We start from the raw sequence: 26,314 nt of genomic DNA on the forward strand, positions 1-26,314 counted from the left end.
ACTGTTGACATAATTACCGTATAGAAGACCATAAATGGTTGACCAGTTTCTTACGTAATATGCTGCAAAGTACATTCTATGGTATTACAAATTACCAACAAAAAAACAAGCAAAACTACTCAAAAATTAGATCAAACACGATAATGTGACCGTACAGCACGAATGAGCCGTAAATGTCCTCAATTGTATTCTGAGTTACAGTGTAAAATGGGCATGAAGGTCGTATTCATAGGTACCTCAATTTGGTGCTACGTGTACCTCATTTAATGAGATACACGAAATACCTATGAATATGACCTTCATGCCCATTTTACACTGTAACTCAGAATACAATTGAAGACATTTACGGCTCATTCGTGCTGTACGGTCACTTATTTGAGGGAATAAAGTAGAGGTCCATAGTCCTGTGATAAGCACACAAAGGATCTCAAACGATATAATGCTAGTACCCATTTCTATTCATCGTTATGTAATTCTTTTCCCGTGCATTATATTTCACAAACTACCCTTCATAGCCACCATCGGCAACCTGCACGCTAAACAATAGATTACCTGAAACAGGCACACTTACTTAAGCAATAGGTTTTAGATTATTTTGCTCAATCCGGAGCCGCGGAGAGGGGAGCAAAAAATGGTGTCTCATTTAAAGGTATACGATGTATTTGTTGGTCGAAGTAGCAACAAAAAATGTAGTTCACAGCACCTTGCGAATGGTTGTGAGCTTTAGCAAAAATTGCATTGCTTAATTCATAGCGAGCGTGTAGAAGAACTCAAATATCACAGCTATACTTTAGTAGGTCCTGTGGTTCTTGAGTTATGTTGTAAAGAGGGCTGAAACAACAACACTTTTGTAAAACGTACGTAACTCATTAACAACAATAAATTAAGCAAGTTTTCAAAGTATATGATTTGAAGAATGAACTTTTGCAAAACACCAAAGTGTTATTTTTTTTCAATAATATATTGATTCAGATAATGATTTCAGATATCGGTTTCTTTTTACTGCTTCGACCAACAATACCTCGTATACCCTTAAGACAGACCATTACGATAATTATGTTAATTAAGGTTAGGGGTTTAGGGTTAGGATTCGTGATAGTTTTAAATGAGACATTTACCGAAATGTAAAATTAGTATCTTTGCAAAGACTAGTATTGTATTCAATCTATTATTGCAGACATACATAGGTGATGAGTGTAACCTGCTTGTAGTGCAGCGCGGTATATTCAAAAATTGTTTTCACCTATTGCTATGGTAATTTATCCGATTATTACGTAACTTCGCCAGCGTATAGGTAGGTAAAATTCACTACACTAACTACACCTTTATGTGGTGACCTCAATACAAGGGCCATTCATAACCGATCGATAGCATGCCTCACTTTGCAGAAAACAATCCAACCAATTTTTCATAGGTTTTCGTTGGTAAAAGAACAGCCGTGAATTTAGTGTCATTCCACTGAAATTACTTTCACACGATTTTTAAATCCCTGGTTATAAATTGGGGTCCCATTAGCATTTGCAAGGGGGCAAGGCCGAGAGGGGGCACGGGACATGCCAGGGGGTGGGGTGGCAAGCACACCGACAGGAGGGCCAAGCTTTTTTAGGCACGCTGTAGGGCATTTTACCCCCTGGGAGCTCACAATAATGCTCTCAATTGATATGAACTTGCATCGTTGGTCAAAGCTTTTATTCTATTACAGGCTTAGTCTACAAAATACCGCGCGTTTCAAATGGGTAAATTGTCTCCAGAAAGCTCTTGGTGATCTAAACCTACATAATGTTTTGGAATACCGTATACGTTCACTTAAAGCGATGTTATAACATTTCCATAAAAAATAGCTTTTATTTTCAGATGACCCCTTTTAATTTTAAACAAAGAAAACTGGAATTTTACAACTAGCGCAGATGTCGCCAATGCATGTCACTCCTTCGGTTGTGCTACTGCACGTGCCTTTGATGTGTGTGTACCATCCCGCACGCATTGTACGTACTGTGATGAACATCGTGTACGTGTTCGACTAATATTTCCATCGTAATAATAAAACGACGGTTCCTGCGTTTTATTCAAAATCGCGAATTTTGACAAAACCACAGCACCTCAAGATTTTTGCACATACTGCAGTTACTTTGCATTTTACTGTACACAATACAAAGTGCTCACACCATTGACGTGTGACCTCTACAAACGGTGTATGTTAGAGGTATAGGGGAGTGCCTAGTTAACTAACTGGCCAATGTTTTTTGTACTTTCTGAAATTCTAGAATAAATAGTTTTGTATATAACATGTCCTAAATTTTTAGCTAGTTTAGACCTTTGAAAATATTCGTACTTTGTGTTTTAGTAACGAAGGGCACGGCGTGGCCTGCAAAATTCCCTGTGTCAATCGAATGCAACTTTTGGTAGCTATCCTCATTTTGTGGACTGCTCGCTTCCGAAGGGCTTTAAAACTAAACCACATGACGGACATTTTTTGTACTTGTTGTCAATCAAGAACAATGCATACATTACATGTAGGCTAAGAACTGAGTAGGTGGGGCATCTGCTAATGGTCGTACCTCCCTGATATGTAAATGACAGATAACAGCAACAACAACTCCCAAATCTGTCCATAACTTTGGTCAGTGGAGAGAGTCAGGGGATTTCAAGTGTGTGATTATTGATTGGCAAGTGACATATTTGGGCACCCGTACTCAATATACCTCAGTTGTCAATATTAAAGCAAATCATGCTAGTCATACCCAACTTCACACTCATAAGCAAGTTGTAATTAATATATAAAAAAATGACATAATAAATAAATGAGACTGTACATATTGTTTTTAAGGCACTCCACTCTGTGTGGGCACTCAATAAATGCCAGTGACGTGATATAATATTCAATACTCTCTTTGTTTTATTTCAGATAGATAATTTATTCGTTGAAATAGTTGTCTTAACTTCTGTAATAATTATTACTATTCAAATAGCGTCTATCATAAATTATAGCATTTTATTATAATATATAGCAAAAAAGCTTGATCCATTATGTTAACCCCAATTACAAAATGCATATTATACAAATGTCTTGTAAATACATGAATTTCTGCATGTTATGGCTACACATACCAAAGCCTATCGTCTCTGATTGTGCAGATTCAGCTATTGGTCACAAATTTCGGAAAACCTCCTCTAAATTTTCTAAATGAAAAGAACACGGGGAAAGTTATGACGTAACTTAAACGGCAAAACGTTGACAATACAATTACCAAGTACTGCAATTCGCCATAAAGGTCCGTTCATACTACGTAACAATTGCTTTTCGGCGGTAACGCATCGTACTGCAAAATACTGCATTGCGGTATCACAATACAGTTAAATACATTTCAACTTGGAAATGCAACGAGTTGCGTTGAGTTGCGGCAACAAGTATAATTGAAGACCGAAATAAAAAGATTAGTTTACGTCTGACGTCAGGGCAAAGGCGCGACGTGATTGGTTACTGACCTGGGCAGTATGGCATTTTTGGTCTACTTGACAGGACGTCATACGCCAACTAGTCTTTCTAATTCGTTCTTCAATTATAATCAATAACATTTTCGGCAAATCACCGCACTAAAAAGCTTTTGCGGCGTAGTATGGTGTCTTTTAAAAAGAGCGATATATCCAGGAGGTGGCCGCATTGCATTCTCTAAATTCAGTAAATTTTCATCGTCAACCGTTTAATTGAATGGGATTATTTTGAAATTTTAAAACGCTTGAAATATCACAAACAAATAGGCCTATGTTGATAAATAATATAAATACAAGCTAAAACCGTTGGGGTTCGATAATGAACCAAACAAAACTAACCGACTATATTGGAAAATGCCATACGGCCGGGCGGTTTCACAAGTTGCCGGCTCGATCATGTCATCCGCCGCCTGGATATATCGTAGTCTATTTCCGCAAATTTTGTGCAAATAGGCGTTTGTGAATTTTAAAAAGTTCATTTTGATGCCTTATATGATCAATATCTCAAAAATTAAGGCCAATATCAAAAAACTGAAAAAACTGTTTTTGGAATGGTGCCTCAAGATTAAGAAAAAACAAAACAAACATTTTTGGAAAGAGTGTTTTTTCTTCATAATTGTTTTTACACCAAATCTGTATTTATACTGAGATTCATTGATGTCTTGCCTTTATAAAAAAAATGTATACTTTTATATATCTTGCGTGAATAATTACAAAGTTATGGCACTTTTACTACATGCATGTCTGAGAGTACACAGCTGCCTTAAAGGTTTGGTTTCACCATGTGGAAAGGTTTCTATACAAAAACGATTCTATTATAAAACACTTTTCGTCATTAGGTCAACAGATCATGAGATAACGCAATTCAATGTTATAGCAAAGCGAATAATTATGGTAAATCTGTTGAAATCTAAGCACATTTTTTTGACCAAAATGTAGATATTAAAAGTCAAAACCTCAAGTGTTCCTTACAATATTTGTCAAATTTTATGTCATGAAATGAAAAAGAACACTTATATTGTCCATACACTAGCGTCACTAGAATGAGCGCCAATTCTCTTTAAATTGCAAATCTTGTGCAAAAATTTACTCTTTTCGCCTGTTTTGTCATACGGTTGTAAATTCAATGAACTATGACTTTACTAAAGAGCGCTTACAAATCGATATGTTTCAAAAGATTCTATGGATCTTCTTGGTCTCCTATTCTGGATGAACCTGTGAATCTGATCGCAGTCTGAATTCCGAGAGAAATCGGTGTTGCCGCTGAGAATGTTGTGGCGAGACACAGAATTGTCTTGGTTGACGTCTGAAAACAAGAAAGAATGGATATCAGTCTTATTGCTAAATCTCAAAAACAGTAGCATTTAAATTCAGTGCCTGTTTTAAAATATGTGCGTACATGTAAATTATTTTCTGCTTCTGATGTCTGCTGCAATATGATCTGACATAATTTTCCAAGAATTTACAGGATGACAATACAATGCACAGCGAGCATTTGTTCGAATAATTAGCCCAAAATACACAGTATTTGTTCGGTGGGGTGGGGTCTACAGCCAAAGCTCACGTAATACGACTATTTCACAGGAACACGTAGTACTGTTTGTTTTGTTTGTCTATATAATGACGAATATTTTTTATTTGATTTGTTTGGGTTCCAGCCCTAGCTCAAGAAAGCTTCACGAGGCTCATTTCCGTTGTACTATTGCGATCCATTTGAGTACTGAAACTTTCAAAATATTCGAAACTGACTGCGAATTTCATTTCATATACATGTACGTCTCTTCTTTACACGGAACTGACATCTTTACGTCCCCTGCCGAAGGAAGAAATTCTCTCATGGTGCATTTACCCCAGGAAGTTTTTCTCGCTTAATACGACTATTTGACAGGAACATGTGGTACTGTTTGTTGATGATGATGATTATCTTTTATTTCATTGTTTGGGATACAACCCTGGCTCAAAAAAGCTTCATGAAGCTTATTTCCGTTATATTGGGATCCATTTGAGTACCGGGAAAGCTAAGCCAGTCAGGGTTAACACCTTACTCTTCTCGAAACTGACTGCGAATTTCATGTACATGTGGGGCTCATCTGTACACGGAACCGACAGCTTCACGTCCCCTGCGAAGGACGAAATTCTCTCATGGTGCATTTACCCTAATGTAAATGCACCATGGGATATTTTCAACTAAATACAGATTTTTTTTCGGACGTTTTTCTACCACCGGAAACCGTTGGCCGCGCATCGTTTTGTGAATCCTAACATTTGCAATTGGCGATAAGTGAAAGAGCATGCAAAAGGTCCAAGGTAATAACTCTTACTTTGCATGTTGAAGGCAAAAAACCCTGGGGGCACTCCAACTTTGGAGGTGACGCGTATGTAGGGCTGTTAAGACCCCTTTTTCAGCATCGCTGTCACCCAAAGACCCCATATTTTTTACGAACACATGCTCGCTCCGCGCTCTGTCACCCGAAGACCCCCTATTTTTTCCATTTGATCTGTCACCCAAAGACCCTGACAAGTTCAATTTGAACAGCAACTTTCATTTATCACTGATTTTGTTACTTATTTTGAAAAAAATAAAGAAATTTGAAGCCATTTAGAACTAGAAATTTGATTTTCGAGGTTTTTGTGGCGCTGTTTTGGTTCTCACCCAAAGATTCCATTTAAAAAAAGGTCATGTTCTCACCCAATGACCCCATATTTTTACATTTTGCTCTCACCGAATGCCAAAAATCATGCTCTCACCCAATGACCCCATATTTTTTACATGTTGCTCTCACCGAATGCCCCTTAGTGCGAAAGCGCCAGCCCTACACCTATATCCATTTCAAATTGAAGTGCCCCCCCCCCCCCGGGCAAAAACCCCAGTCCGGTACACCGATGAACAAAAATTCGACTGCAATTAGCTATTCTATCCACTTTATATTGCCTACGCTGTAGCTCTGGTTATACTATGCTGGTATACATTGAAGTTCAATCAATAGGCTTACGAGCAGGAAACATCTTAGCAAATACATCAGCTCGGGGGCACTCGTAATTCACGGACGTTTCTGTTATTGTGAAGTGATGAGTTACGTGACAGTATCATATAGAGTTCAGGGACGTCTCATAAATCATATAATCCCTAGTCTCAAAACCCAGTCGCAAACGACATTAGTAATGTTGCGCAACGTGAACCAAGTTCGTTGGATTTTGGCCAAAAGTAGCTCGATTTTGCAATCTAAGTGTTTTCTGGGACAATTCGTCGGAATTTGCACAGATATAATATGACTTTTGTACAAGTAAGTATTTTGCTAAACATAGAAAAGTTCTTCTAATACACTCTGCCTCGTTCCGATGTGCTGCATCTAGGTTCCGGCTGTCAACAAAGCTCGCTGTATGATATCACCGACTAGTTCTAGTAGATATCGGAGAAGTCCGTGAATTACGACTGCTCCCGAACTGAAATTAGCTAAACGTATCGGTATGCAAATAGTATATTAGTATAAGCAGTAAAGCAAGAATGACATTTGGGCAGCGGAAGAGCAGAACATCAACAGGATCGATTGGAGTGAACGTTAAACGAATTAAACGTCAAACTTACTATTTATACATTTTGCTGAAATAAAGTTCATGCTCTAAGCTGAAAATTTTGACTTTTAACCAATGATTGATCCTTGCTACTATATTTTTTTAGAAATTTGAAAGTTATGTGTTCAAAAGTCGCTCAACGACTACATGGAGTGATGTAAATGTAAGTTTAGTTTCAGGTATTGGTAATGGTTAGGGTTAGGGTTAGATTTATGTAAAAACACATGTAAAAAAATGCAGTGTATACACAAGCTTGGTGATAAGAGAAACTGCATGAGCAAAGATGTACTTTAAAGAACGATCAAAATTATTGCTTCAATAAATCTCATTTTGTAATTTGTTAAAATATTTATGGTTGTATGGTAAATACTCGTATATATATATTTGTATAGATAATGTTCATGAGTTTGCCGAATTACTAAAACGTTCTATATTATAACTCGATCAGTTCAAGTTTAAGTTTCAATTCTTTGTAAACTTACTTGGATGGCTTAACCATATCAACTTATATTGAGAAAATGAAAACGATTTATTCCTCTTCACATCACATGATACGGATATTAACATATTATGTTAATATTCGTTTCTTTTGCATAAGACAACTATTATAAACAAGACTAAGTTTCAACCTCGTATGACAATGATAAGATTTGAAACTACATGTATTAAAGTAGACTTCCCGAGAATAATATATATATTTATATATAAAACAGTTCAAGTAACTAGCAGAAAATTAGTAAGCTGTTTTATTGCTGCACGGAAAAATCTAACTACGGCAAGAAAGAATATGCAGCACTAGATGGACGAACGTGATGTTCACAACGTGTCATGAATACGCGGATTTAGGGTTTCTCTACCGGAAGTCAATTTGTGCCGAAATTCCTCCCCACTATGCAATAAGCGTTTTGCATAACAATAGATACAGTTAGGAGGTTAATCAATATTCTTTGTTATGCAATACGAATATTTCATTGTGGGAAGGCTTTCGGCACAAATTGACTTCCGGTAGAGAAACCCTAAATCCGCGTATTGGTGCCATTCAAGAGTGGCGATTGGCTACAGCGACATCGCGTCAATCTTCTAAAAATTGGCTCGTTCCTGCAGTTGATGAGGCCATAATCAGTCCCAGAACAACGCCAAATATGGATTAAAAGACCTTTGACCTTGGATGTACAACAGCATGTTATGATCTAATGGGAAACTGTGCACATCAACAAACACCATTTCTATCAAAAAGGCAACGTCTGATATAATTTGAAACCACATAAATTACTAGAGTTGGTTCTTCTCTTGGATTTGGACCAAGCTTTAGAATATCGAATGTTGCGTTTTGAAATAAAACAAACCAGAAATTTATCACCCATTGTAAAAGATATGGCACATGTACCGAATACATGTACACATTGGCTGACCTTGTGGATTTCCTGGCCCAGCAATGCTAACCACATAAGGAGATTATACGATTAACCAAAGATACTCAATGGATTAACCTAGTGCAGCTATTGTCATAGCAGGGTATTATTATGTAATACTCCTGATCCATATTTGGCGTTCTCTTGGACTGATAATATCGATATCAGACATATCACTGCTATAAAATAACGAAAGCGAGGTCAAGAAAGGTATCACCGGATTATAAAATCACGTGATACTATTCTTGACATCGCTTTCGTGATTTTATAATACCATGTCGAAGTGATGTAATAATCGGATTAAATATCATAGCAATAGACGAATCCAACGAGCCAAGTGATGGTTAGAATTTAGTCGGCCATGACTAGGTCCACGGCGCATCAAACTGGTGTTGTGACTGCCCAATTAGGTGGATTAAAGCCGCTTAAAAATCGATGTTATGCTGTATTGTGTTGTAAACTTTCATCATTCTATTGTCTACGTGTAACACGGGCGATGAAATGCAGTTTAAAATCCCCGCGAATGACGCATCATTTCATATTTTAGGTGGGATATACCCGACGAGAACCCAGCTATGGCTGCCATTGAGGTGTAGGAATACGTACAATTGATTCGTCTATATGTGAAAAACATGCTAAATACATCGCGCTGCACTATAAGCAGGTTGCACTCATCACCTGTGTATATCTGTAATCATAGATTGAATACAATACCATTTCAAAGATACTAATCTTACAGGTGCGAGTGAACAGCATGATATTGTTCAATGAATGGGTACGCGTGAACGTACCGTGTAGCGCGGTATATTCAAAAATTGATTTCACCTATTGCTATGGTAGTTAATCCGATTATTACATCACTTTGCCAGTGTATACGTGATATCAATGTTTACCCCATCAACGGCAGGAGAGTGCCAATTTTATTATCCGCGGTTACTTTCATCCCTCGAATGCTCAAGTCTTATACTAATCTTACGTTCAATAAGGGTGAGTGGGCAAATTGATTGGACTTGTCAAAGAGATCTAATAATAATTCACATGACATATTGAATTTGTTCGAGAAATATGTTTTTAGTACTTTTGTGCAGCTACAGATGATTCTGGGTATACTTTCCTCGCATTGTCATCCACCAGCTCTGCATCAGAGTTATTCTTCTTTTCCGTCGCCGGTGATTTCACAAAACATGACATAATTACGTCGTAAAACAATTCCAGAATTTCCACTATGGCCAGAACGGATATACCAATCCATAATCCAACGTTTCCACCAAGATCACTCAATAAATCAAATTTCTGAAAGTATTACCAAAAAATATTTCATTTCCATGGTAACTCAAGGAAGACAATTTCTATTGATCTATTCTGATGCAATACGCCTTTTCATTTGATATCCATAACCCCCTATTGAAGACATGACCTTAATCTTCCACTCAGCCAGAGTAAACTTTAGAAAGGGTTACCTACAAATTCTCTATGTGGAAAGATAAAGGTTATGTCTTCCATAGGGGTGTACGTATTTCACATGGAACAGCCAAAAATCATAATATGGTTGCCGGGGTACGGTTTAGGTACTTGTCAACATTTTTAAAAAAAAGTCAACTTAAAGACAGGTATTTAACTCTCTATAATAAACTTGAAAGTATTCTTCTGCGCTAATTGGCAACATTATCCAAATGCTGAATAAAATGTATTTTTAGAAGTATAGTTGATTTTGCGAGATTATTTTGAATTATTATTTAAGAAATTATTTTTATTGATTTGAAATTACACTTGTTATTGCCTATCGACGATGTCCAATGAGATGAGCGTTTTGGGCGTTAAAATCAGTCACTTGTTGCCCAGCGTTTGAGAGTAAAATAATTCAGCATGATACTATACATTTTATAGATGAAAATTACTGATTATCTTTGCTGGTATAATTTAAAAAACGGGATTAATATCTTACCCCGTATGTTACTGTGTGATATATGTAGTCGTACGTTAGTTCATCGTAATACACGTTAATTTTCACAAAATTTTTACTAAAAATACAAAAGACAAAAATTAATGAAAATTAAGCATTTCAGGATGTTATCCTACTTCATCAGTTTTTGAGATTTTAGTTTGTTACCTTCATTTCACAACCAACATCAACAATGATATGTGATGCTATAGGTAAACTCCCTCTTTCACATGTCAACTTACAAAACATTAATGCGACAGTACAAAAGGTATGATTATCTTTACACAAATTTAAGTAAAATAAAAATTAAAGTATTATACAAAATCAATACGCCTTTTTATGATAGCGCTTTTAACATTATAGAAATCATTGCAAATAATACACTATTCTAATTGCACCAAAATGTAGGAACATGAAAACAAGTTATGGGCAGGGATGTTGCAAGATTATCAAGAAAGCTGATTTGAATTGGGGTAAACTTGGAGATTTTTGAGATCAGCCGAAATAATATTCATGAATTGAATATATGTGACTGTACAGCACGAATGAGCTGTAAATGTCCTAAAGTTACAATTTAAAATGTGCATGAAGGTCGTATTCATAGGTACCGCAAGTTGGTGCGACATGTATCTCATTTTGAAACAATCAATAATACTATTGTTGAAGAGGATAACATTCTATGGAATTCTTAAATAGCTCTGGTCTTTGTTTGCTTTGGCTAAATCTTTATATTCAAGTGGTGGGTTACAAAGCACTGTATTTTGTCTAGGTATGTATAACCAACAGTTAACAATGAGAGGATATTCCTGAACCTTGTTGATTTGGAGATGATTTGAAATGACCGCCAATTATGACTGTTTGATATTTATTATCAGCAATGTGGGAAAGGAGACACATGTAGAACCGAAAAAAGCTACCATTTTGTTGAAAGAGCAAAGTTCAACAAACCATAACCCCGCTTCTGAATATCGTTTGAAGTCAAATGATATACCATTTTAAAACTTATGATATATATTTTCTACACACGAAATAAACAAAATTGACCAGGCGGAATTTACGGCTCATTCTTGGTGTACGATCACATATACAGTTAAAAACGGATTGCCTGAAAACGTTTTGATCACCCTCGAACAAATAAAGTAACACAGAAGAATTTGAGATTCAAAAAAGTATGCGAGAGATAGTGATTTGCTTTATTTGTTTAATACGCTTTTAATACGCCTTGCGACTTTAATATGGCACGAATAAACCTGGCTCATATCACGAGATATTGACAGTGCATTTCCTTGTGATCCTGAATGCCAATCGATACTTTTTACGATTTAGAAAATTGATTTTATAACCAATGAAATTACTAGCTTAATGAGCATATTATAAAAACAACTGAAACAAACCTGAACATAGCAACATCGTATACTTACTCTACAAAGCTTGTATCATTTTCAAGACTTTCTTTCAGATGATCTGAAATTTTCTTGATTCGATTTTGAACAACAGGCTGCAAAAAATTAAAATGGTTGCATTAAGGGATCCAAAATGAGCGTTTATTGCGTTTCGACAGTATTTTTTTGTGGGACATGAGAGCACCTCAGACCTATCGAATTGCATTCTGAATACGAAGCATATCTTTCTGATATCAAATAATTTTCATTTTTTTAAATCACAATATAATACAAATTTTATGACAAATTATAAAAATTTGATATTTTTCAAATTTTGATATATAACAGTCCTCGAAGTAAATTATATAAATCTAATGATATATTCTTAAAGTGTATGTAGCAGGAGGAAAAGCCGACGGTCAATTGAAAATTTTGACCTTTCATATTGAAGATATGGATTTTTTTCCCAAAAGACCTAATTTTTTGTGTGTGTTTTTTGGAAAAAAATCCATATCTTCAATACGAAAGGTCAAAATGTTCAATTGATCGTCGGCTTTTCATCCCACCTACATACACTTTAAGTATAAATCATCAGATTTATAAAGTTTACTTCAAGTACTGTTAAATATCAAAAATATCAATTTTAATGATTTGCCATAAAATGTGTATTAAATTGCGAATTTCAAAAATCAAAATTATTTGATATCAGAATGACATTCTTCATATTCAGAATGCAATTCGATATGTCTGATGTGCTCTAATGCCCCAAAATAAATACTGTCCAAACGTTCATACCCCAGCCCTTAACATTCAACCACAATACCTTTAAGGGGGTACTACACCCCTGCCCAAATTTGTGCCTATTTTTGCATTTTTCTTAAAAATTATAGCGCATTGGGGACAAGTATAAAGATATGTATATTATAGGGGCAAGGACTACAACTATTGCACTGGAAATAGTATTTCAGCACAGACAACAGTTGTGGAGTTACAGTCAAAAATGAGGGAAACCAATATTTGAGCAATAAATCAATAACTACTTGTCTTGAGTTGCTGCATTTTCAGTGGTAGTCCTTGCCCCTATAATACCCATATCTTACTTGTCACCAATGCGCTATAATTTTTGAGAAAATGCAAAAATAGGCACAAAATTGGCCAGGGGTGTAGTACCCCCTTAAGTGCTGCAGTTGCATGCAGAACGCTGGTCAGTCGATGGCTATTGTTAAACAAGACCCACTTAATCACTTAATTAGGCACTGGGAACAATCAAATTCGGTGTTGAAACTAGCAAAAAATTTGAGTTACACCATTTCAGTTCAAAATAAATTTTCTCGGTCAAATGAAAAGCAACAATCACTTCTTCAGTAAATGTCAGAAAAAAACTATAATGCTTGGTACTGTATATTTTTTGCAAACCCTGGTGTTGAATTTAGGTGTAACATTTAGGTTTCTAGTGTAAGATTTTCGATTTTCAAAGTAACATAATTCGCTAATGAAAGATATTTTCCAACTTTCTAAAGCACATCATATAGGGCTATAGTTTTATCATAATTTTGATTTTGATTGCACCATTTTTCAATTCCGACTACCAATTTTGTCAAAATCAACTCGCAAATGTACCCATGGATGGATGATGTTCTTACTTTTTGCTTCTCGTTTGGCCAAAGTGAGTAGCTGACAACGTACTTGAATATATCTTCTCTGAAAGAACAAGGACAAAATACAATTGTTTATTATTCGTCCCAAATGATCTACAGTCAGCACGATAAAAAAGGTAGCAGTTTATGAATCATGCTTTATGCTGGTTTCATACTATCTGCCGCTTGCCGCTGAGCGGCGTGACGCTTCATCACGCCGCTTGCACTTGTCTGCAAGTGGAGCGGCACACCGCGGTAGCGGCATGACTCTGAAAGCCACTGTTGCTGCTCAGCACAGCTCCAAAATCGTAAACGTCAAAGCGGCACCGCTCCGAGTTGACTTGAATTCAACTCCCAGCGATGCTGCCGCTTGGGCAAAGCGGTGGGGTAATCGATATACCGGCTTACTGCTGGTCACCGCTAGCGTTTCTGGTGCGACTGCGCAGTGAAGCAAAATAATCTTCAGGGCGGCAAAAAATCAAGGTGATGTGCGCCAGGATGTTTTCTTTAATTTGAAGGATGTTTTCTTTAATATGTGATCATAAGTAACGGCTATGATGTAAATATCAATTATAGGTTAATGAACGCGTTAGACAAAATGATGCACTCGCTCATATGCGTTTAAAGCACGAGCCCCGAATGCTGGAAAATATAACCATTTATAAATGCATCAACCCGCAAGATAAATGAACGCGTCCGAAAGCACTGCGCGTAGTATGCGGAGTGCACAACCGTGCATATATACACAATCAATGCATGGTTTACATTTTTCTAACGCATGCTTTGATTGGTTCTCGCTATTTAAGAGTGTATGAAGCAGCAGAGCGATGGAAGGTATGTATTCAAAAGTAGCACTTGGATTTTCGCTTCTGCAACGGTTTTTTTTTTCGTAGCATACCTCAATGAGTGCACATGCGGGCGTACAAGCCTTACTAAAAAGTGCGTACTATATGCATAGTGCGATGAGGACAATATATTAGGTCTATATATAGTGCGGTGAGGACAATATATTAGGTCTATATATATTGCCGTACATAGTGCACTTACGTCTACGGCGAATTCACCGTGACCTTTCCAGCCATAAACCCGCTTATTGAAGATTAAACCGATATATGCAGTACTAAACCATTATATAGTAATCTATTGTCCAATGCAAATTTATTACCACCTGATAATATTGATCCAATGAGCGACCGAATTGTCCGCTACGGACGACTAGTCCAATCGATAATAACTCTAATGACATGTTACTAAAGTACTAAATTTGTACCTATGACGGTTTTATGACGCCAAACTTCAAAATACGATCAAAAAATTGCTGCCCGGTGAAGTAAAATGTGCATTGGAATAACACGGCGAGTTTGGATAGATGGTATGATTTCTTTTAAATAAAAATGTATGTTCCCCCGTTATTAAAGCTTGTACCGGGTTGAAGATTCTTCAGATATTTGGAAAAGAATAAGTAATTGAAACAGAGAGCAAGTACTAAAATCATAGCGTTTATATATATATATGATACTAACTAGTTCATCCCCAATAGCTACGATACAGCGCTACCAGTAGGGTTCAATTGCCTATTGTGAGTGCCCCTGTGTTGTGTGCATAATGTTACGAGTGGTACTTGACTCAAGGCCAAAATCACCTTTTACCCGAACTCACACGAATGCACAACACAAATACACTGTTTGATTTTAAGCTAACAAATCTAAGTCTTTAATTGAAAATAGAGTATGCTTGGTACATATAACAACAATTACAATAAAATCACACAATCAGTTTTATTATATCGGTACTTAACCAGCGGTCTTGTTGTTGGTGATTCTAGAGTTCTTGCAATGTTCTGGACGACTGATGTAATATATCCTTATTCACTTGTTCTGCGAAAATCAGCGAAGTCCATCGTACACTTGCATTTATAAATCCTTGCACATAAAATCCTCATACGAAAATGATGATGCTTCCTCCAATCTCCTTTGCGCTGCTATCTCCACAAATATATCTCCTTGCGCTGCTTTCTCCACAAATATATCTCCTTGCGCTGCTTTCTCCAAAAATGGTGTTTCTTTCACCAATCACTCTTTTTCCAGGGAACAGGTTTCTTTAACACAGCTCCGCTGTTTTTTGACAGATGCGTGGCCTTCACAAACCCAGCAAACTCCAGCAATTTGACAGAAGAACTTTTAATCCTTTGATGAGGAAGAGCACTTTTGTGTGCTCGCTGTCTTCTTCGTTGCTGTATTAAAATTAGCTCAATTATTGGCTATATAAACTGGTTAAAATGTACTTCTTTTTTTGAAGCACGAAGACCATCACACACATGTGGAGTTTTCAATCTCCCATGACATTCTGTAAAGTCCCAACAAAAGCCTTCAGCTTTTTATATCAGTACTCATGCAAAAACCGATTATCTATTAATAGACCATTACTTCATTCACATATTCACAACATTGCTGCAATCTTGGGATTTCCCAATATTAATTATACACATTCACCTTTCACATTACATCACTTCCTGGGGTGTTTTCTGACTATGGTGCAATATACTGAACTGGGGATTTCCAAGTTCCAAACATAGATCTGACTTTGTTTACAATAATTTGAGGGAATTCCAAAATACAAGGGGGTTTCCCATCTCATGAAATACTTTCAGCTTGTAAACAAAGTTAAATAATTAAATTAAATCAAATTACTCAGGGCACATCACAATACATGTAGTTAACAATAACTGCATGATGATGGCTTATTAATTTTCTTTAGCCTGGTCCCATCAGATCTCAAGAGCATATCAATACGAAGTTACCCGTAAACAAACCATAAACAAACAAAATTTGAAGAAGTACTTACTGGCATGCAAATGTGCATGTTGTTGTACCACATTCTAGGCTTTCATTAGCCGTACACGCTTTTAACATTTGCATACATCCACCTACATGAATACACAAAAGTAATTAATACATTGTGAGATAGGCCCGATGTTGAAATGCTGTCCTAAAAAAAATAAATATAAACTTTGGCTCATACTTCTAGATTGATATCATCTCAATTTCGTTATCACTGAGTTATAGACGAATCCAGCGAGCCAAGTCATGGTCAGGATTTGGTTGGCCATTACTGGGTCCCCGCAGCACCAAACTGGTGTTGTGACTGCCCAATTGGGTGGATTAAAGCCGCTTAAAATTCGATGTTGGATTCTTTTGTGTCATCATTCTTTTGTCTACGTGTAACACGGGTGATAGAATACAGTTTAAAACACCCTCCAAGTGAGATTCAGTGGCATTTTCCAAACTGTTTACTTTTTTGATATCGTTTAAGTAGAGCATTTTGACCAAATAAGCCTACATACTTTTTAATCTAGTGGCATTTCTCAAAACTGTTTACTTAATTTTGATATCGTTTAATAGCAATTGGTTTTACATACCGTTTTCACGATGGTTACACGCAATTTGTGAATCGTCATACCGATATCGTATGTCAGAGCAATTACATTCACTAAGAACGGCCCTGTAGAAGCAATCTTTTTCACACATCTGTTGGCATAAAATACGTGATTATGCCATCTTGATTTAAATGTTCATCTCTAAGCCTATAAGTTAAAAACCTAATGCGGAATGCGGTTTTTTAGGGGTGTTTTGTTGTTGTTGTTTGTTGTTTTTTTTGTTTGTTTTTTTACTTTAATATTTTTGATCAGTGGAATGAGCTTTTTGACAAGAATAGGCCACCTGTTATTAAGATGAGAAAATATCATTGAGATTTACGATTTAGGCTATTTTGACGTCTGACGATGCATCGCTATATCAAACATGAGATTTTTGTGTGGTGGATCTGGAAAAATATTATATTTGCCTCCAACGATAATTAAACCAATTTTATTTTATTTATTGAGTCAATTTAGACCTTAACCGCTGGGCCACGCTGCTTCTAGTTTTTAATCACGACTTACTTATTATATCAGGGATTGAATAATGAGATGGGTGACTGTTATTACGTAACGACTCAAGTGTGTGTATCCCGCAACTTCTCTCTAGTCCGAAGGGTCGCTTGTCCGAAGGTTCTCTAGTCTGAAGGGTCGCTAGTCCGAAAACCAAAATTAATTAAGTTCGCTAATCCGAAGGTTCTCTAGTCCGAATATGGAATAAGGATTAGTGCTAGGGTTAGGGTTGGGGTTTAGGATTAGGGTTAAGATTAGGGTTAGGATTAGGGTTAGGGTTAGGGGTAATGGTTAGTGAACCTTATTCTATATTCGGACTAGAGAACCTTATTTATTATTCGGACTAGCGAACCCTCGAACTAGAGAACCAGATTTTCGGACAAGCGAATGGTAAATTACGTGTAGAACCTTAGGACTATGGAACCTGCGGACTAGAGAACCTTCGATCTAGCGAGTTGTGGCCGTGTATCCTACAATCCCGGACATAAATAGTTCGAATACTTGTGTCAAAGTAGGACTGTTTGAGACCGTATTTCTGATATACCTAACATGTTAAAATTTTGCTTTCTTTGACGTGAAGTCTGACCCATTTCCTACTACTACAATCATCCCCCTGCCCCACTAATCAATATTGGATGTTTCTAGGGTGCATGACCAAAAAAACAACAAACAACATTTATCGGGGGGAATGGGGGCATATTTTGAAGTACTTATGTTAAAGTGAGTTTTGATTTCTTCCCTGAGGGAGGTATCAAAATATGTAGAACAATTTCCAAACTTGTAAAACTCTTTGTGTTTTAATTTTTACAAATGAAACTCGGAATAAAAGAAACAAGAACTGCACAGCAGCATGTGCTCATCTAAATCACGTTTCTATTATATCAGAAATGCAATGCGTGCGGATGATCACATGAGGTAATGAGGTTAAGTCAACCTAGGCAACCATTGTCATATTATTATGCAATACTCATTGCACCTGGACTAAGTTTGTTTATAGTTTTCATATCTGTTTATAGTTGCTGTACAGACAACAAAATGTTGGTATTTATACAGAGCCTTTCACATGTGCACTTGCATCAAAGTGATTTATTTCCGCTGTCGTTAAAATATGCCAGCTGTCATACGATGCCCAAGACATGCCCATACCTTGGGGCGGCGCTCAATGGGCAATATTCATAACAGCTCCCCATTTTACCCCTAGGTAGAAAGAAGCAAGCAAGTAAGTGACTTGCCCAAGAGCACAACACGATGGCGCCGCCGGGGCTTGACCTCACAATCCACCGATTGTAAGGCAGAGCCCGCACCGCTGCGCCACCGTTTCCAACAAGATGGTGATTGTTTTGATTGGCGGCATGAATGGAAAGTTTCCAAATCCATTTGCAAAACAAAATCTTTAAACGAGTCACAGTAAATATTTTTACTTACTAATTTTGAATATTCAACATGCGGAAAATATTCTGAAAAGATCGTACTGTTGGTCTCCGTCGGCAAGCAGTCTGTGAAAGGTTTACCCTTTCGATCTATAACTGTCTGTAAATGTAAAGAAAACAAACAAACAAAAAACTATGAATACTTTTACGTCAAATAATATATCAAAAAACAACGTAGTGCACAATTTGTTAACGCGCAGATACGCTATGCCTACGCGACGCTTCTCTGCATTCGCGGCGCAAGGCTATGGAAGCACTGATCTCACAAGAACCTCGTGACCGAATAGCTATATTTTAGTTGATAAAATCTTTTTTCTTTTCTGTTTTTTTTTCTTTCTTTTTTTTTACGTTATTTCATCCGATTTAAATGTCAAGTTGTGAATGGATTTCGGTCAAAGGGGCTGTGGATATACTCGATGTTTACGTAATGTAAGGGAGAACAACTAGAGTTGTCGCATTCTCCAGTGAGCTACATCAATCAAAGTGCAAAATGTGACCATTTTTAACTTCAACAGTGACTATTTCTATGTTCATTTACTCTGTGAAATAACGATGAAGGTACACGATAACTCAATACATGCAGCATCTATTAGTATTAGGTTGTGATGTTATGATGTACCAAACAAAATTGCCAAAAACTCATTTTTTTGTGATTTTCTTCAACATTTTTGTTTTTGCACCAAATCTGTTTTTATGTTCAGATTCCTTGATGTCCTGCCGTTAAAAAGATGCATAATTTTATATGTCCTGCGTAAATAATCACAGAGTTATGGCTACATGCATGTCTGAGAGTACACCACTGCCTTAAGGGGTCGGTCACCAATTTTGCACAGTATTTTTGTGGGACCTGAGAGCACATCAGACACATCAAATTACATTCTGAATACGAGGAATGTCCTACTACTGATATCAAATAATATGGATTTTTTGACATTCGCGACATGATACAAATTTATGGCAAGTGATTAAAAATTGATATTTTTATATTTTTAATATCCTCGATGCTGGGTATTATGTTCTCTGGAGTATAACCCAGGTTAATAATGTTGATTGTTCTACAGAGAAACTTTTTCAAATGATTCTAAACATACAATGATACGGAAATCAGATATTTATTCGTATGTTCATCTTTATATTGGTTGGAATTAGATATTATATAAATGTATACAATCTGACTAATTAATTTAAATTAATCACAGTAATTAATGCTGTCTACCATGATATTATAACTCGTCGTGTTAGTGAAAGAACCGTACGTCGTGTCTGCATTTTTGTCATTTTAAAGAAGGATTTTTTAGTTTCAATTGCTTCACTTATTTACTGCATTTTATTGAGTTTATTTAATTAAATTTAATGTATTGCTTCAAAGGCTTTATGTGTGCATTAACCTATAAAACCTAATTTCGCCTAAAATGCCAACTCACTTAACGACGTTCTTGGACCCGACAAATTGTTCATGTTATAGGCCTATCTATTTTTATTGATATTGCTATCACTATTATTATTGTAATGATATTATTTTTATATGAGGAAGGTTTTTGAATATTACAGAAATGAAAGCCGAGAGCTAAGAACCAAAGCTGCCTGACTTTGTAGTAGAGTCCTGTATTTTTAAGGTTAGCAACTACTTTAAACTGGTGCGATTTGGTAGTTCACAGCATCTTGCGAACGGTAGTTAGATCATTGATCATTTCAAAGCGAGTGTGCAGAAGAATTCAAATATCACAGATATACTTTTGTAGGTACTGTGGTTCTTGACATATGTTGTAAAGAGGGCTGAAACGACAACGCTTTTGTAAAACGTACAGGCTGTATCAAAATGATTGGTACCCATCAGTTTTCATGTTTATTGACAAGCCTGCATCTTCCAAATTCAGCGTTGTATCACAGTAAAATGACCTCAATTTGTAGTTTATTATCGTTCACATTATTTGTCCACAAATTAGGTGCATCCTATGTTGCTTTGTGATGCGGCAGTCCTGTCCATAATCCCAGAAAACTGACGGGTACCAATCATTTGATACACCCTGTACATAACTCATCAACAACAATAAATCAAGCAAGTTTTTAAAGTATATGATTTGTAGAGTGAACTTTAGCAAAACATTAAAGTGTTATTTTTCAATAATATAGTGATTTAGATAATGAAAATCTAAATTGTTTGGCTGCTTCGACCAACAATACCTCGTCTACCCTTTCAGTAAAGGACTTGTTCTATACTGCTCAAATTTACAGGTGCGGCATAAATAACACATCTTTCATTCACATTTATTCGCCGATCAGATAATTAGGCTAACATATTATTGGCAATATCACCTTATCTGATCTAGGGCGAAATGAATTATTTTACTTTACCTTTCTGACGCTAATGAAAGCCTCGGTACCAGGCGACACATTCAGACCCTTATCTTCAGGAAATGACATCGATTTTTGAGAGTGTATCTCTACTCGTATGCCTGCTCCTTGTTGAATGTCGGGAATGTACTCATCTTGTTCAATGTATAGTGACATTGTTAAACCTAATTAGAAATCATATAGACGTAAAATTAATGTTGGTACGTTACAGTGCGAACACAGCCCACTCAAAGCACGTGTATCTATCCCAACATAAAACCCCCACACCCCCCACACACACACACACCCACACACACGACTAAACAGCCTAATATAACACTCTTTGTAAAAACAATACCAATTAGAGTTGCGATTTATATTGTACGCAAGCTTACTCCTATGCATTTTTATTTGATGTTTAGGTAAGGTACGTGAGCATGATAAAGTTTTGTACATGTTTTTATCATATTGGGTTTCATTGTGAGCTGAAGGAGAACACGGGAAAATAATTAATGCAATTTTAAATAACATGTCTGGTTTCACCAGTATAATCATTGAAATGTAGTGAATGGAAAAACTCAAACAAAATGTTTTTTATTCATTACATTCCCTGAGTGTTCGCTGTATAAGTGACGTAATAATCATATCAACTACCATAGCAATAGGTACAATTTTTTATTATATCGCACTGCACTAGTACGTTCACGCGGTACCTCTGCATTAACCCATAGATGTCAAAGAGCAAGTTTAAAGACCCTATCGTAATTCTATAGAATATTCACATCATGCTGATCATTCGCACCTGTAAGATTAGTATCTTTGCCAAGAGCGGTATTGTATTCAATCTATGCAAAGGTGGTGAGTGTAAGATGCTTGTGGTGCAGCGCGATATAATCAAAAAATGTTTGTACCTATTGCGATGCTAGTTAATCCGATTATTATATCACTTCGACAGCGAATAATAATGTGATATTTACTCCGCACGATATTCTTGTGCGATACACTCTTTTCATGTTCATTTACCTGTATAGGAAGGACCTTGTGCACAGAAAATAGGTAAATGATTTAGCATAATAAAGCTAGGCACAAGCTCCAGCACAAAGGCCAAGGAGCGTGAAATTATCTAATGACACAAACAAAAACAAACGTGCGCTCACCCTTTACACGTACACATTAGCAACTCCCCCATCCCCCTTCCACTCCTCACTTATAAGCATACACACCCACCCTTTATGAATACTATACATTACCTAATAAAGGTCCTGCCGTGGTAACCTCGAGTATTTTGGAGTCCAACCCGAGATTGAAGGTGTAGCAATTTCCATATAGGTAGTTGTAAAACCAGGTAAAATTACTGTTTTTTAAATAGGTATAATTGCAAATTATATATTTTTTCAAGATTATCATATACATGTATATACATTATAGGCTGTAAAACTGGAAACGATCTTGGGAAAAGATAATATATGTTGAGCTGACCTCCTAATCATTCGCGCCTCTTAAACAGTAAGCTACCATAAGCGTTTGCCTAATGACGCTATTAGACTTGCTCCAAGTCCTCAGGCTGTCTATAGACTGATGCATTTTTCTATCATTAATTGTTCGTTATATCCATTGGTATAAAGACCTATAAACCATGGTCAAACAATATACATAGAACATCATCCAGCCATGCCTCTGCCAAGAGTTATGCTTAAAAATAAAGAAGAATGTCCTTTAAGTGTGAGAGGACCCTGTCTCTTGTATACAGTGTAGTGTGCTTCATGCTATTGTAAGCAGCCAGCAGGGATTCCCAGGTCAGATCATGGAAGGGAAACCCTGGTCATCACACGTGAACCCTCAGGCCCCTCTGTGACCAAACCCAGCATGCTCAGAGCATGGATAGAATGATATCCAGGAATGACATGGAAATACTTCAGGCAAAACAATGATCTACAAGCAATGTATGCCTATATATTACAGCATTTATAGTTATTATTGGGTTTCATGTTCCATTTCAAGCAAAGTCTACTCGCACTTCCCTGGGTGAAAGTGATTTTTAAAAAAAAGGAAGAAAGAAGAAGAAACAGACAGAAACCTTGAATCATATGATGCTATGGGCTCCCTTGACATAACTGGAATTTTAGACACAAACTAAAAGTGCCCTCCCATAAAAATCCCACCAGCAAATAAAGGGCACGTACCCTTGATTCTTGTTGAGATTTTTAGAATAGAAAAGGGAGCTCTCAATTTGTACATGAAATTTATCCCATGGTAAAGGTAATGTATGATATATGATTAATCAACGTTAAACGTTTGTGACGTAGCAATGTTGGCGTGTAATATAATATACATGGATTTACAATTACAAGCACTTTATTATCTTGCTTTGATATGCAGGGATAACTTGGAAAGCATAGCAACTAATGTCACCTCAATGGCAGAATATAACCTGACGGGGAACTCGAGTTTTTAAAGTGAAAATGAATTATATTTAAGGGAAGCGTAACGTAGTAACTTACTTAGGTGTGCAGGGGTATCCTTGAAAAGTACACGACAACAACATATTTTCTAAGTCGTGTCCTGTTTCAAATCTTTGCTCATAATCCATGGCACCTATTATATTGGCGGTTGTATCGATAAGTGAATGACGTGAATCCATCTGCTGATAATCTGTGTTTTCCCAATCTTGATATCTCTGGAATAAAACAGAAAAGAAAACCGTGAATTTTGTTAATTTTGAACAATTCCAAGTAAAAACGAAGTTACTCACGTTTTAGTGACGTTTCACCACTACACTAGTGGCTTCATCAGACTGACAACTCATCACATATGACTGCTTGAAAACGTGAGTAAATCAACTTCGTTTTTACTTGGAATTGTTCAAAATGAACAAATTTCACAGTTGATATTAACATTTCTAATGAACTTGTTCAAAGATTAGAAAAGAAACCCTTTTCCAGAACGATTTCGAACAACGCATGCACTCTTATAAACTGTATCTTGAGGTAGATGGATCTTAAATATACTTCAGGTAAATGAGACGGCGGAATAAACCCATAAAGTTCAGAGACTCGTTATCTTCAGTGACACTAAACATTGATTCAGAGGTGATTCCATGATACCAGACCATCAATGATCGAGGTGTTTTCAAACCACGTTTTATCTATAGATGAGGTGACCTATGATGTCACATGTTTACATTCAGACCGCCCTCTGTTGTTTCAGAGCAGGCAAAATAACACAGAAGTGTCTATGACAGACAACATAAATCTCTTTAAAACTCAACTTTTAAAAACCTTTGAAGTTTTGTGAGATATAATGTATATAGCTTGATGCATTTATAAACAAGATTGATACCATTTTTTGTATTATTTGCTTTGAAACCAAAGTTAATGAATAAAAATCAACTTCTTCATGTAAACTATAGTGTTTTTTGCCTGACAGATTTGATCACAGACCAACAGAGGGCGTATCAAATGTAAACACATGTCACCTCATCTATACTGCGCCAAAAAGTATCCTTACACTTGGAAAAATAATCACCATTTCAAAACTGAACAATATTGGGGTAAATTTGTTTTTTTAATAGATGTAATATCTAATCCTGCACACTATGACACCACATTGAATTCAATATGACCTCAAAAAGTTAAGTTACAAGCAATTGAAGATCCGGTTTTAAAATTGACAAACTGGCCTGTATAACTTAGGCGCAAAAAGATTCCAACAAGCGCAACAAAGAGACAGCAGTTTCTTCAATGAAGCGTTAATTAAAGCAGTTTTTATTTGAGTTTTTACTTTGTACTTTGTTTCTCTGTACTTTTCATAACTTTCATTTTATTTGTCAGTTCTTTTGTTTCAGTTTGCTTTTGTTTTAAAATAAAGACACGCATAAATTAGCCATTTACAACTCTCAAACCAGATTTCTAGCCCGTGAAGTTTGAATAGTCCAGTTTGTCACTTTTAAAACTGGTCTAATCAAATGCTTGTAACTTTGCTTCTTGAAGTCACATTGGATTCAATGGGGTGCCGTAATGTGCTGGATTAGATAGTAAATCTATTAGTATTTAACATGTTTAAAAAAAATTACCCCAATATTATTTCCGGTGTTGTTTCTTCTCCTCCTCCTCCTCTTCCTCCTCCTCCTTTTTTCATTTTTCTCTTTTATAAAAATGACGAATTTCAATTGGAACCGTATAATACGTGAATGATGCATGTGAGACGAATTCTAGACATAATCCATGTCTATCAATTTTACGATTGTGCAATAATTACCATTAGCTTTTAAGGCTTGTTTGACTTCACTGTCAATGCATGCATATGAGCAGTAAATCACTTCAACGCACTCATGAATGTACTATCAATCGTGGAATTTTTCATTATTTATATAATGCGTTTAAGGGGTCCAAAATGAGCGTTTATTGCGTTTCGACAGTATTTTTTGTGGGACATGAGAGCACCTCCGACCTATCGAATTGCATTCTGAATACGAAGCATGTCTTTCTGATATCAAATAATTTTCATTTTTTTAAATCACAATATAATACAAATTTTATGACAAATTATAAAAATTTGATATTTTTCACATTTTGATATAACAGTCCTCGAAGTAAATTATATAAATCTAATGATATATTCTTAAAGTGTATGTAGCAGGGAGGAAAAGCCGACGGTCAATTGAAAATTTTGACCTTTCATATTGAAGATATGGATTTTTTTCCCAAGAAGACCTAATTTTTTTGGGTGTTTTGGGGAAAAAAAATCCATATCTTCAATACGAAAGATCAAAATTTTCAATTGATCGTCGGCTTTTCATCCCACCTACATACACTTTCAGTATAAATCATCAGATTTATAAAGTTTACTTCAAGTACTGTTAATTATCAAAAATATCAATTTTAATCATTTGCCATAAAATGTGTATTAAATTGCGAATTTCAAAAATTCAAAATTATTTGATATCAGAATGACATTCTTCGTATTCAGAATGCAATTCGATATGTCTGATGTGCTCTAATGTCTCAAAATAAATACTGTCCAAACGTTCATACCTCAGCCCTTAATGTAAATAACGATTTAAAATAGGTAGGCATTGTTGATGTTTACAGTATCTTTTTGTCCAATACAATCTTGTTGGTTCTATTCAAATTTGCCAAAAATGGCAAGGCCGATCAAATTCAAATATTTGAATCACGACTGGAA

At 36.1% G+C, this 26,314-nt stretch overlaps 1 protein-coding gene across 1 annotated transcript; it reads right to left on the reverse strand.

Annotated features, from left to right (window-relative positions):
- Positions 1 to 9,548: 9,548 nt before the first annotated feature.
- On the reverse strand, positions 9,549 to 23,825 carry LOC140171996 (epithelial sodium channel subunit alpha-like). The gene is made up of 10 exons (XM_072195344.1): positions 23,632 to 23,825; positions 22,381 to 22,484; positions 21,152 to 21,315; positions 18,792 to 18,896; positions 16,857 to 16,965; positions 16,283 to 16,364; positions 13,445 to 13,502; positions 11,841 to 11,917; positions 10,423 to 10,498; positions 9,549 to 9,770 (listed from the first exon to the last, which is right to left on the reverse strand). Exons 1-10 carry the CDS (start codon positions 23,769 to 23,771, stop codon positions 9,549 to 9,551), a joined length of 1,137 nt encoding a protein of 378 aa, XP_072051445.1. The 5' UTR covers positions 23,772 to 23,825.
- Between the last annotated feature and the right edge of the window lie 2,489 nt (positions 23,826 to 26,314).

Source organism: Amphiura filiformis, chromosome 15 (assembly GCF_039555335.1).
Source record: "Amphiura filiformis chromosome 15, Afil_fr2py, whole genome shotgun sequence".
NCBI classification, from domain to species: Eukaryota; Metazoa; Echinodermata; class Ophiuroidea; order Amphilepidida; family Amphiuridae; genus Amphiura; species Amphiura filiformis.

What these genes read in the sequence shown, in the direction of transcription:
- LOC140171996 (XM_072195344.1), bottom strand. Translation starts at nt 23,771, where the DNA reads ATGGATTCACGTCATTCACTTATCGATACAACCGCCAATATAATAGGT. An exon ending in GGCCAAACGAGAAGCAAAAA is followed by an intron (nt 11,918 to 13,444) that starts GTAAGAACATCA and finishes AATTTTTTGCAG; the next exon opens with CCTGTTGTTCAAAATCGAAT. An exon ending in ATCACACAGTAACATACGGG is followed by an intron (nt 9,771 to 10,422) that starts GTAAGATATTAA and finishes TAATACTTTCAG; the next exon opens with AAATTTGATTTATTGAGTGA.